At 38.8% G+C, this 12337-nt stretch overlaps 1 protein-coding gene across 4 annotated transcripts in view; it reads left to right on the forward strand.

Annotated features, from left to right (window-relative positions):
* Positions 1-12337, forward strand: part of LOC108970322 (protein timeless) — a 42263-nt gene that overhangs the window by 14173 nt on the left and 15753 nt on the right. For 2 of the 4 annotated variants that reach the window (XM_018935641.1, XM_018935642.1), the window contains exons 3-16: positions 1600-1860; positions 1939-2715; positions 2848-3706; positions 3772-3913; positions 3970-4257; positions 5285-5505; positions 5576-5774; positions 5851-5978; positions 6046-6199; positions 6275-6430; positions 6488-6656; positions 8246-8446; positions 8970-9336; positions 10583-10744. In XM_018935641.1, the coding sequence (XP_018791186.1) occupies positions 1764-1860; positions 1939-2715; positions 2848-3706; positions 3772-3913; positions 3970-4257; positions 5285-5505; positions 5576-5774; positions 5851-5978; positions 6046-6199; positions 6275-6430; positions 6488-6656; positions 8246-8446; positions 8970-9336; positions 10583-10744 (3920 nt within the window). In that variant the 5' untranslated portion in view covers positions 1600-1763. Of the gene's footprint in view, positions 1-1599; positions 1861-1938; positions 2716-2847; positions 3707-3771; positions 3914-3969; positions 4258-5284; positions 5506-5575; positions 5775-5850; positions 5983-6045; positions 6200-6274; positions 6431-6487; positions 6657-8245; positions 8447-8969; positions 9337-10582; positions 10745-11568; positions 11807-12337 lie in introns of those variants that run through there. The other 2 variants (XM_018935643.1, XM_018935644.1) reach the window with 2 other exon arrangements.

A 12337-nucleotide genomic window follows, 5' to 3' on the forward strand; every position in this document is an offset into this window, starting at 1 on the left:
CAGTGGTTGACGTGACGCTGCTTTTAAAAAAAACTGAATGATTTGGAACCATCCACATTTTTACCTTTCGTAGGCGCAAATGATCTTTCAAATTGGTTTTTACAGATTCCGATACTACTTCCGATATTCCAGAGATGATAGTAATATCTCTGACTGTTAATCGTCGATTCTTAAGCACCAATTCTTTTATTTTATTGACGTGTTAATCATCAGTTGAGGTTGATGGCCGTCCTGGAATAAGTTTTACCAATCAAAATGACTTGCTCGTGACGTACAATTATCACCGAAAGCCTTTTCCAACATTCTGAACGTTTTTGGCAACAGAAATTTGTTTCCGCTATCAAAATTTAATTAAACTTCTTTGTTGAATAATTTCACTCGATCGACGAATGCACTTTACGTACTGCAGAGAGACAAGAGTGCACTCAACACTAACAATTATTTTGAAGTAATAATTAGCACAGATGGCACAGACAGTCATAATACCTAGGAAAATAATATTTCGACRAATGGTTTTTCGCGCGAAATTTAAATTAAAAAGTCTTACTACTTTTTGCTGATTTTAATTTTATCTGCCTGCGATGAAATTATAAGTTTTAATGGTTTTGCCAATGCGTGCTTCTAGGTGAATTCCACGTAACTATTAAAGTCGACTTCCATCTAAATAATGATCATTAAAATTTGTTGTTTGTTTGCTTGCTCCAATCACGGTGCGCTTACACGTGCATCATGTGAGAGCGGAGTTTTGAATTTACAGCTGTGTTAATTGCTTATAATTCATAATGCTTTAAGTCTGTTATCGTCGAGTACGTTACCTTTGTTATGTTATACAGTATGCCATTTTTCCCTTTTTTTTTTATAAAAAAAAATTTCAAAATATAGCAAAATTCTTCATTATTATTTTCTTCATTAGTATTTTCACTCATTTTTGAGTAGCTGTAACTTTTTTTCGACTTCCCTTAATTTCATTTTATTTATGATCAAATGGAGCTTTAAATCTCACCTTTCCAACACCATATGRTATGACAAAATGTGATTGGTAGCACTGGAGGTGTACGACTGCAACGACATCTATTGACAAAATACAAAAACACTTTTTCGACTAACCGAYATAAGGGTTATTTTAATACTTAATGGCTTTTACAACAACTACCAACCAAATAATATAATTAAAAGATATCACAAATAGTGCTACTGACCTAGAGTAACTCTGATCCGAACCTCCCAATAATTATTGTATAAACAATGTGAAGTATAAATTACCATTGCATATCTCCCCATATTCCTCGTATACCCAAAGTGAGCGCTAAATCATACAGCTCGGCAAGATTCAAAAAATTCGAAACTCAACGACTCAGAACATCTCTTGGAGCAATATTAGGTTTAGCAAAGGGCAGGGAATGGATCCGACTCTTAGAATCAAAAACTCAACTCCAGATCTGTGCGGTGGTGGTGACTAACGGCTTATATTTATACTTAATATTGAGCACAGTTTTCTGTCTTGCTTTTTAGAGATATTATTCAACCATACTAGAGCATTAAAGACCTACACAACGCTCAAAAGTTTACAAAATTTATTTTTTAATTCTTTCTTTACAGAGTATTAACTTTGAAGATTTTGAAAAGACGCTAGCCTCTTGATTGCTAATACGCTTTCCCAACCCCGTTCCGTTAACAAATCGGCCAAATGAGTGTCGAAGAGGACGAACACGTTCTACAAACTTAAAAGTCCATCAATTTATTACAATAATAACAAGCTTGTAATGGACTGGTTATTGGCAACGCCACAGATACACAGCGCTTTCTCATCACTGGGTTCCCTAGAGGGGGATACCTACGTTGTTGGTCCCAATGCATTATGTGAGTATAGTATCACAATATTAATGCCAGCATAATATTTATAATTTTTTTTTGATTTCATTAACACATGCCTTGCAGCAATCCTGGACGAAATAAACTATAAGCTCACCTATGAAGATCAAACGTTGCGCACGTTCCGCCGTGCCATCGGTTTCGGTCAAAATGTGCGTTCCGATTTGATACCGCTACTAGAGAATACAAAGGATGATGCTGTGCTCGACTCGGTCATACGGATTTTGGTTAATTTGACAGTGCCTGTAGAGTGCCTTTTCTCGGTAGATGTTATGTATCGCACCGAAGTCGGTCGTCATACCATCTTCGAGTTGAACAAATTGCTCTATACGAGTAAGGAGGCTTTCACCGATCCGAAGAGCACCAAATCGGTTGTAGAGTATATGAAATACTTGTTGGAGTCCGATCCGAAATTGTCACTGCAAAAATGTGACAAAATCAATAATTGCCTGCTATTGCTGCGCAATGTGTTGCACATACCAGAGACGAATGTGAACTTTGTAATGCCGTTGGCGCATTCACAACAAGGCGGTTCACATCCGGTGTCGATGCAGAATGCGATACTTTGGAATCTCTTCATACAGAGTATTGACAAGCTCTTGCTCTATTTGATGACTTGTCCGCATCGCGCTTTTTGGGGTGTAACTATGGTGCAGCTGATCGCTTTGATGTACAAGGATCAACATGTCAGCACGTTGCAGAAACTTTTGAATTTGTGGTTTGAGGCCTCGCTATCGGAGAGTTCGGAGGATAATGAGAGCAATACCTCACCGCCGAAACAGGGTAGTGGCGATTCGAGTCCAATGTTAACGTCGGATCCCACATCAGATTCATCGGACAATGGTAAGTCCTATCACATGGTAACTATTGAAAAAGTTACGGCAGAGTTCGCATTGCTGCTGCCGCCGGCAAGATTGAAAACCGATTTACGTACACGMATAGGTGCACTAAAAAGTCACATTTGTGTCTCTACAGGTAGTAACGGTTGTAAGAATGAGTGTGCCGAAGAGCGACGTCAGGCATTGCGCGAGGAGGCGACCGAAGCCACACTACAAGAGGTTAGCCGCAAGGGTCACGAATATCAAAACTCGATGATGTGTGATACGGATGTGAAGAAGGAGGTCGACGACGTGGACTCGGGCAGCACGGACAATAACGGCGAGAGTGAACARATGTGCACGTCCATGCTGACTACAACACGTAGTACTAACACTTCACCGACATCCATTAAAGTCGAAGCCATGGATGAGATGGCCGATGGCGAGAGCGTAGCTGGTTGCTCGGGCAAAACTAGCGGTGACTCGCCACAATCTTGTGATATGATTGGTGAGAGCAGCAACCAACAACAACTTAACCAACAACATAATCAACAACCAACTGAACCMAAACAAAGCACTACCACTGCAGAGGCGAAAAAAACTGATGCTGATGCGGTTAAATTTAAGGCGCCCACCGGTATCATCAAACCCAAGCCACTCTCGCAAATGTTGGCCGACATGCACGAGGAGGAAAACGATCCGCCACCACAGAAAATGTTCCAGAAAGTGCCACACTCGGGCCAATTGAACTTGACTAAGGGTAARAGTTGTCCGCAAAAGCGCGAGTGTCCCTCTTCACAATCGGAGCTCTCGGATTGCGGTTATGGCACGCAAGTGGAGAACCAAGAATCCATATCCACGTCAAGCAATGATGATGACGGTCCACAGGGTAAACCGCAACATCAGAAGCCACCGTGTAACAGTAAGCAACGCAGTAAACAACGTATTGTGATGGCGATGGTGGATAAGAAGGAATTGCGCCGCAAGAAGCTCGTCAAGCGCAGCAAGAGCAGTCTGTAAGTTAACCACAAAATGTGTGTGTGAAGTTCCTTGTATAAAAAGCGTTTCTAAACATTTGCAGCATCAATATGAAAGGTCTGGTGCAACATACACCCACCGATGAGGACATCTCTAATTTGTTAAAAGAGTTCACCGTCGATTTTCTACTAAAAGGTTATGGTTGTCTAGTAGGCGAGTTACACTCACAGCTACTTACCAATATTGTAAGTGTACGCTTATGATTGTTGTTTATTTGATTAATAAACTCTCTTTGCTTCAGAAAATACCCATCGATACATCGCATTTTTTCTGGCTGGTAACCTATTTTCTGAAATTTGCCGCCCAGCTGGAACTCGATATGGAACATATAAATGCGGTGCTCACCTTCGATGTCATCAGTTATCTAACCTATGAGGGTGTGTCTTTGTGCGAACAATTGGAATTGAATTCCCGTCAAGAGGGTAGCGATTTGAAACCATACTTGAGACGCATGCATTTGGTCGTAACGGCCATACGCGAGTTTTTACAAGCCATCGAAACCTACAAGAAAGTAACACATTTGAGTGAGGTGAGTTTCTTTGCCTAGACATTTTAAATTCGTATGAAACTCGGTKCAGCTCTTATGGCTCAAGGGCCTAGTTTCCAGCTGCGTCAACRGGAATCAAATTGCCTCTGTCGCGCCCAGCAAGCTGCTGGAGTGGTTCAGAGTGCTGGAGCTTTGTGACCATATGTGATATAGAAGAGGGCACAATAAGCTTTAGGTCGCAATGCAAAGCCTCAATTATTTTCAATGAAATTCGGTTTATAGGCTTATATAGGTTGGTAGATAGGTTAGTGAGTCTTTGAACTCATTAAGCCTTATTTTGATGCTTTATAAAGGCAGTATTAAGTGGACTGCTTTTAAAAGTTAACTCTGAAACATAACTTAATATTTAACGAAAAGTTTTGACCTCGAGTTTCTCCATATGCTCAGCCCTAATTTCGATCAGCGGAGAGATATCTCTGGCAATTAGACTTTTCGTTCCCTCACATAGTTTAGTTTTTCTCAAGATTATCCAAAATTTGAGAAAAATTATACGAAAATTATTATTTTAAAATCGAAAATATTTATACCAGAATAAAAAAAATAAACCTTATATGAACCTCAAAAGAAACGTTTTGTCAAAAGCTTTCCTTTAGTACATATAAAGCCTTATATAGTGTCAGAAATTCAAATGGAGGAATAAGTATTACTGGCTACAGGCGACAGGTATTTGTAAAACCAAGGCATAAATTGAGGTTAGATTGGTCATAGAACCACCGAGTATATGTAGTACCCTATATATAGTGTCAGAAATTCTATCGATGAAATGGGTATCACAGGCGTCATGCGACTGGTTTGTAAATACTTCACTAAGATCATACTTTGCACCAAAGTGTTATACTGAAGAGGTCTGAAAAGCACTTTTAATAGCATGTTATGTCAATTTTGGTGTGGTTACAACCTAAAAATGTCGTAGTAAGGAAAGAACCAAAAGCTTTGGGTAGCCCTCCAGCCCGTCAGCACTTTCTGTTATATTTATATTTTTACTCATTGCCTTACCAACAATTTTCAGGATGATCGCTTACATTTGCGACGTCTACAGACACAAATCAGTTCCACCGAAGATTTGCGTTGCCTCTTTGTTTTACTGTTACGACGATTCAATCCAAATCTACACACCAAACAGTATCTACAAGATTTGGTTGTAACCAATCATCTGCTACTGCTAATACTGGATTTTATAACACAAACCGAGGGCGATACCAGCATCAAGATGACAGAGCACATTTCACAGTGAGTAAAACTCTCTCTCCCCTCATTTCTTTATTTCGCTGAGCTCTTTATTTCGATAACATGTAATTAGATTCGCCACGCTCGAGGTAATGAACTATTATGGCATGCTGCTAGAGGACTTCAACAATAATGGCGAGTTTGTTAACGATTGTATATTCACGATGATGCATCATGTGGGCGGTGATCTCGGACAGATCGGCACATTATTCCAACCGATTATATTGAAAACCTTCTCACGCATTTGGGAGGCCGATTATGAGCTTTGTGATGTAAGTTTCGTGACTTAAGTAGAATTTACTCTCATAATATTGCATTGTCTTCACATGAATATTTTTTACTTTYTAGGATTGGTCTGATCTAATTGAGTATGTCATACATAAGTTCATAAACACACCACAAAAGAGTCCCTTGTCTTTGCCAAAAACTTCACTGACCGAGCTAACCAAGGAGCACAATCTCGAAAACACAGTGTGGTAAGTTTCTTTGCTGTAAATATTAGTAAACCTCATATAAAGTTTTCATAATTATGTCACCATCCAGCGCCTGGACACAAGAGGAAATGGACACCTTATATTGGTATTATGTGCAGAGCAAGAAGAATAATGATGTGGTTGGTAAGATCGTGAAACTATTCAGTAATAATGGCAATAAGCAAAAATCACGTATCTCGATTATACAACAACTGCTGCAACAGGTGTGTGCTGGAAACCATTTGCCATATTTTTATCAAGACTCCCTTCCATTATGCTTTCTTTACTTGTCTTCACAGGATATTATAACCTTAGTGGAGTACGATGACCTTATGAAATTCGAAGATGCCGAGTATCAACGCGCTTTACTAACCACGCCAACTTCGACTTCCACAGAATCGGGTATTGAGCTGAAGAACTCTTCCACTTTCGCTAAGCCCTCTGATGATATACAGGTATTTGTTTATACGGTTTCTTTATAACATTTTTGTTTATAATTCTTTTGTCTACAGATTTTACGTGATCTTATTGTTAAGGAGAATAAGGAGAAGCACTTAGTTTGGTTGCAAAAGATATTGCTGGAATGTTGCTACATCAAATTAATTTTGAAGAATTGCTTGCAACGTGAAGATCGTCAGAATTTACAATACGTTATGGAACCGGTAGCTTATCATTAYATATGTAAGTAAAGACATATCTTTTGAAACATTCAGAAAACTGAAAAAATTATAAAATAGTAGAAGTTAGTTGGAGAGATTTAGAGCTTTAGAGAGAGAGTCAAAGGGGGATGGCACCCTTTATGAAGTGCTTGAATATTAGAGGAATTTTTGAATAAGTTTCAGAAAGTTTGCTCCAAAACTTCAGGAAACTGGGAACACTRTACAAAGTCAATTCGAGATAGACTGGTAACTAATATAAGATTCTATTGTTACCGGAAATTGGTAGTATGCTTGACTGTATATTAATAGTTTTAAGAAAATTGGGAAACCTTTACATATTTAGATAAATGGACCGAAATTATGACTTAATTTTGAAAGRATTTGTATTGTTGTGTTTTACATATGGCTGAAACTTATATACACGATCAAAGAGATAACGCTGGGCCCCGGGGAGGGATGCCGATCCGCTGATTTATCAATTTTTTTAAAAACAAACACTCGCAAAGATTTGTTGCAGGGCACTTTTGAACTTAAGGCCTCAGAGGAAATGTCATTGATCTACCCTCTTTCGAGATTTCTTCTTATATCTAGAAAGGCGAGCTTCCATAAACATTTCTCTCTCTCGGCCTCATCTTATATCTAGTAAGATGAGCTTCCATAAAAAATTCCTATCTAGTTCTTGCTTAACCTATTGACTCGGATTGCTCGTACACATAAACTATATCAAGGTAAATAATCAAACTTCGCATGTTCTGAATCATAGTTCGCCATATTTGAGAATACAAGTCTGTGTTCTTGCCGCTTCTGAACACAGACTTTGGTTACGGCAAGCAGTTGTTTCCTCCGAGGTGAGCGATGAAGAAAGAAACCAAAGACCCGTGCATGTTAGGTTAAATTAGGTTAGATAGCTGATCACAGATCGCACGTGGACTATATGTAGTTCTTTGGTAGGCGATGGAAAAKAAGAATTCAGGAGTTGTAACTATAAATGAACCATTCCCGCCACTTCGGTAGGATGTCTGAGGGTATGCGCTCCCAAGTGCTTATGTCTTGACCTTCCAAACGCGGGACAATCAAGAAAGAAGTGTTGAGTTGTTTCCATCTCATCTTCTTCCATACAGCTYCCCAGCCTAACTGCGTGGACGCCAATCGAGCGATGACTCCTTAAAAGCCCCAAAACAAAGGAGAGGCTGGCCATACTAAGGGCGAGTACAAGTTATTTGGACTCATCCCCAATTGGGTATCAAGCATAAACCTTCTAAAAATGAGAGTATTGACGTAACGCTCACCTTTATAAATTTTAAGTCCAGATAATAACCCGAATAGCAAAAGAGGAGAGAGCTGTCTTGCTGTAGTTGAATCGTGCAGGCCCGGAAGTGGTACTTAGATGATTCCACTGCCCTATTTTTATTTACATTCTACAGCAACCATATAAGTTTTAGATTTTATGGGTTCAGAATCCCTCACACCTCCCTGCGAMMGCAAAAGTTTARCAGAAGAGTCGGACCGTATATTTCGAACCCATATATCAGGCATTGTCGCAATTGATTTGTAAAAATATAGATATTAGATCCCATATGAATCGGCAATTTTCTCCATTTTTTATTTTAGTGAAAAACAAATCCATACCAGTTGTGCAGTGGAACAGCGATCAGGCGACAACGATGCTCTATCAGCCATTCGTATTGCTGCTACATAAGCTGGGTTTCCAGTTACCGGCCGATGCCGGTTCGATATTCGCCCGCATACCGGACTTCTGGACCGCTGAAATGATGTTTAGCTTGGCGCGCAAGCTGGGACCCCTAGACAAATGTGAGTAATTATTAAAGGTGGGGTATATGTTGAGTGGTCAATGTTAACCATTTTGAGCGTATCGCTTTGTCCTTCTTTTTCTTTTTTCTCTGCCAAATAATAACTAAATAAATCATAATAAAATTGGACAACGCAACAACAAATAAAATCATATTATTTTCAAATGGATAAATAATAAAAATAAAACAACAACAAACAACATATTTTCGAAACAATTGCCACAAGCAAAAACAAATCTACAAAAATTAATCGTATTACCTACTTTTTCATATAAAAACATAAAATTCAAAAACAAAAACAAAAACAAAAATAAAAAACGAATAAAAATATTATAAAATTTCATTTGTAAAATTTCGTACTAAATGTCAATGATAATGCACCCCCCTTCGCACGTTCATGATCGTTCATTTTCTTTGTGTAAACTTGCAATGTTGTCTCCTATCTTTCTATTATCCTATTACCACTCCACTCTCTCTGTGTGTATTTCTCTCGCTCTGTCTCTCTTGTGCTTTTGATCTTGTAGTGTTGATCAAGTTCGATATGAGTCAGTTTGAGGAAGCAAATGCAATAGAGTTGCAGCGTTGCCATCATGCAACAGCGGCTCGTGGTTCGCTCAGCTCAATGTCCAGCCTGGAGATGGATACCGGTGGCAGTGATGAGTACACAACATTGGTAGCAAGCGCTATGGAAAATGCCAACGTGATTGGAAATGGAAATGGTAACGGAACTGGAGCTACAACTGGCAGAGTWAGCAGTAATAGGCGTTCCAGCAGCGGCAGTGGCAGCATGTTGGCGCCAGTACCCGAAGTCKATGCGAAATTGGAGAAGGCGAGCGCGGCTAGCGATGTATTTGCTGTGCCCAAATCGAAGCACTGCAATCCGATTATAAGGTAAGAAACATAACTTATGCCTATCGTACTTATAGCAAACTTAGGAAAGTTACATTATATCGAGTTACAGTGGTAGTTTCTAGAAAAGACTATTTCGCACAAGTAAAGTAGATGACATCAAAAGTGAGGTCTCTCATCCGAGGCTGTTTTCTTCTTTCCATGGGGGTRGCGGGTCCCAAACTCAGCATATAGTACATCCGTGGGAGGATTTACTCTCCTCTTGGAGAAAAYAATTCGAKCTGCAGACCTGAATGGACTAGTAGTGTGACTGTGTCTGGTAGTRAACGAGGGCGAGACGAAATATCTCCTTCCATCAAACAAACGGTCGTCGCACTTGGGACTTGGCTTCTAGATAGCTTTGTCTATCTTGGAATAGTTTTTGCCAGTAGGTGCTACTTCGGACTGAGTATGGAATTGAGAAGTTAAGTCCTTTCTCGACGAACAAAGACAATCCCTGTCCAGCCATATGGTGCAGAAACATGGACAATGACAACAACTGATGAGTCGGCATTACGAGAGCATTGACAATGGCGAATATCGCAATCGATGGAGTGATGAGCTGTACGAGGTATAAGACGGCATTGATATATTTCACTGAATTAAAAGACGGCGGCTTCTCTGGTTAAGACTTGTCGTCCGAATGGATGAAAACACTGCAGGTCGGAATGTATTCGACGGAGTACCCGCCTGGGGAAGCAGAAGAAGAGGAAGACCTTCACTTCGTTGGAGACGCCAAACAGCGAAAGGGAGAAAAAACTGGTGCGCTGTTATAAACTCGGCTATAACTATTATCTATTGGGAAAGAGAAATTTTGGGAATTTTGAGGTYGAACAGTGTATTTTGTCTGTGTTACGTAAACGGTGTGCTTTTTCGACCTTTACTCAAGGGTCGTTKTGCAAAAACATCGTCCAATCGAACCATAAAACCGGTACATAAAGTAGACCAACCAAACTGGTAGGTAAGTAGGTAGATGGCTCTAGTGGTTAGGAGGATCGGCAGTTTCGACACTAAAATCCACTCACAGAAATGTCGTACAACATTTTGTCGATTACATATCTACAAGGCCCTCCTTTCTGAAGTCTAATTGTAGGTTGGTGYCTGTTTTGGCTAGTTAATCTGCTTCACAGTTACCAGGCGTATCACCATGTCCTGGAATCCATGCTAGACTTTGTAATTTCTAAAAACATCATCAATCTTTACATTTTCTGAGAATAACTAACCTCAAAATTATACTTAAAATTTTCAGATTTACACCCGATCCAGCTCCATTGCCGCCAGTGCCAAATTGGCTGCAGTTGGTGATGCGAAGCAAAATAAATACGAATGTCACAGCGACAACGGAAACCGCCCACAATAATATTAATAATAATAATAACAACGCAGTAGTAGCAACAACAACAAGTGAAAGGTAGGACAGAAATTTCGATTTTATAACTAATTTATTTCTTTAAAAAGGTGACTTTTAGAGGTGAAAAACTTTAATATTAATTAAACTAAARAAAAGAGTGAAATGGCCGATATTTCGGCTTTAAGAAATGTCAAACACTGCTGATTTGACAGCTATCGCCATAGGAAATTCTACGCCTCTGAGAAAACACACTATAGTACACATATCTGTATAGTATAAAAAAATAAGGGGTATTCGGTATGGCTAGCGGAGAATGTAGTTACGGTTAAAACTGTATAAATTAAGTGATGGATTTAAGTAAATGTGGGCTAGATATTGCAATCTGGTCAGATCAATCAGCTGTGTTCCTTGCGATTTTACTCACTTTTAGAAATATATGCCTCAACTGTCATATAACTGAATTCGTTACCGATATACAAAGGCATCAGACAGGCCGAATAAAAWGCTGAGATACCGTCCATGTATGAATAGAATTTATTACGGCTTATCGCAGGTGAATTTGGAGCTCTCCAGCAACCCCACAATAGAAAAMAATACTGGATTCGTAACGAATTTGCGTAAAAATGAGGATGGTTGGATGAAAGCTAAGATTCTCTCCATATATGAGTAGATTCCATTATGGGAATATGAAACCCATACATCGCGGTCTTAAACCAGTAGTTCTACACTCCAGTCATATCTTAGCTATTCTGTCACTAAGTACTAGTTTTTCAAGATCCCAAAATATACCTAAAATCTTGGAGCACAACTTTTTCTCCCGATAAATATTATTATTATGAATGTAATTGGTTATTAACATGCATGATTTTTKTTTCTTATTTAAGGTTCCGCGCTTACAATGATGCTTTCGCACAAGCACATGTAGAAAGAATGCAATATTAAGATGATAAAATTTAACGAAAAATGTGTGAAGTGGTGGGAAGTCGTTGTATAAATATATATACATATACAAACGCACGCTTTGAAGTCTATAAATTGATTCTATATAAAGAAATTTACGAAATCTTCTGACGTTACACATCCAAGATGTACAGCTCGAGTACATACGGAAGCAAATATATATACATATATATCTTTTTAATACATATACATTACTAGATATGAAAATTTTAAATGAAAATTTGTTACGCGGACAGCAAAAAACAAAAGAAAGCGGGAGCATTGTCATGCAAAAATGTACACGTACACTAAACGGCGCTACGCCTCGGCCAGCTGTCGTTCTATCCATTCGCGTAAGCATACAATTATTCATTCATATTTATTAAAACAACAAGAACTCCATATGATTTTCCACTTCCATTAACAAAAATTAATTTAAATGAAACTTTTTCTATATTTCGCTATGACACTGCTTCTATTGTATTTGTATCGCATACTAATGGTCTGTGTGTGTGTGTGTGTGCTAATCTTAACATATGAACTTTAGTGTTAATTTTTTAAACATTTGGAAATGTATGGTATTGTTGGGGCTTGTTTTTAMMTCCTCGAAAATCCTCATGTAGGCATTACCGTTTTTGTGTATCATACCATCTCTATTATCTTTTATTCTATGGGTTTCTGGTTAAGAATAATGGGYAACCGCCTTGAACTCTT

Source organism: Bactrocera latifrons, unplaced genomic scaffold, assembly GCF_001853355.1.
Source record: "Bactrocera latifrons isolate USDA-ARS-PBARC rearing strain unplaced genomic scaffold, ASM185335v1 scaffold_299, whole genome shotgun sequence".
Classification (NCBI taxonomy): domain Eukaryota; kingdom Metazoa; phylum Arthropoda; class Insecta; order Diptera; family Tephritidae; genus Bactrocera; species Bactrocera latifrons.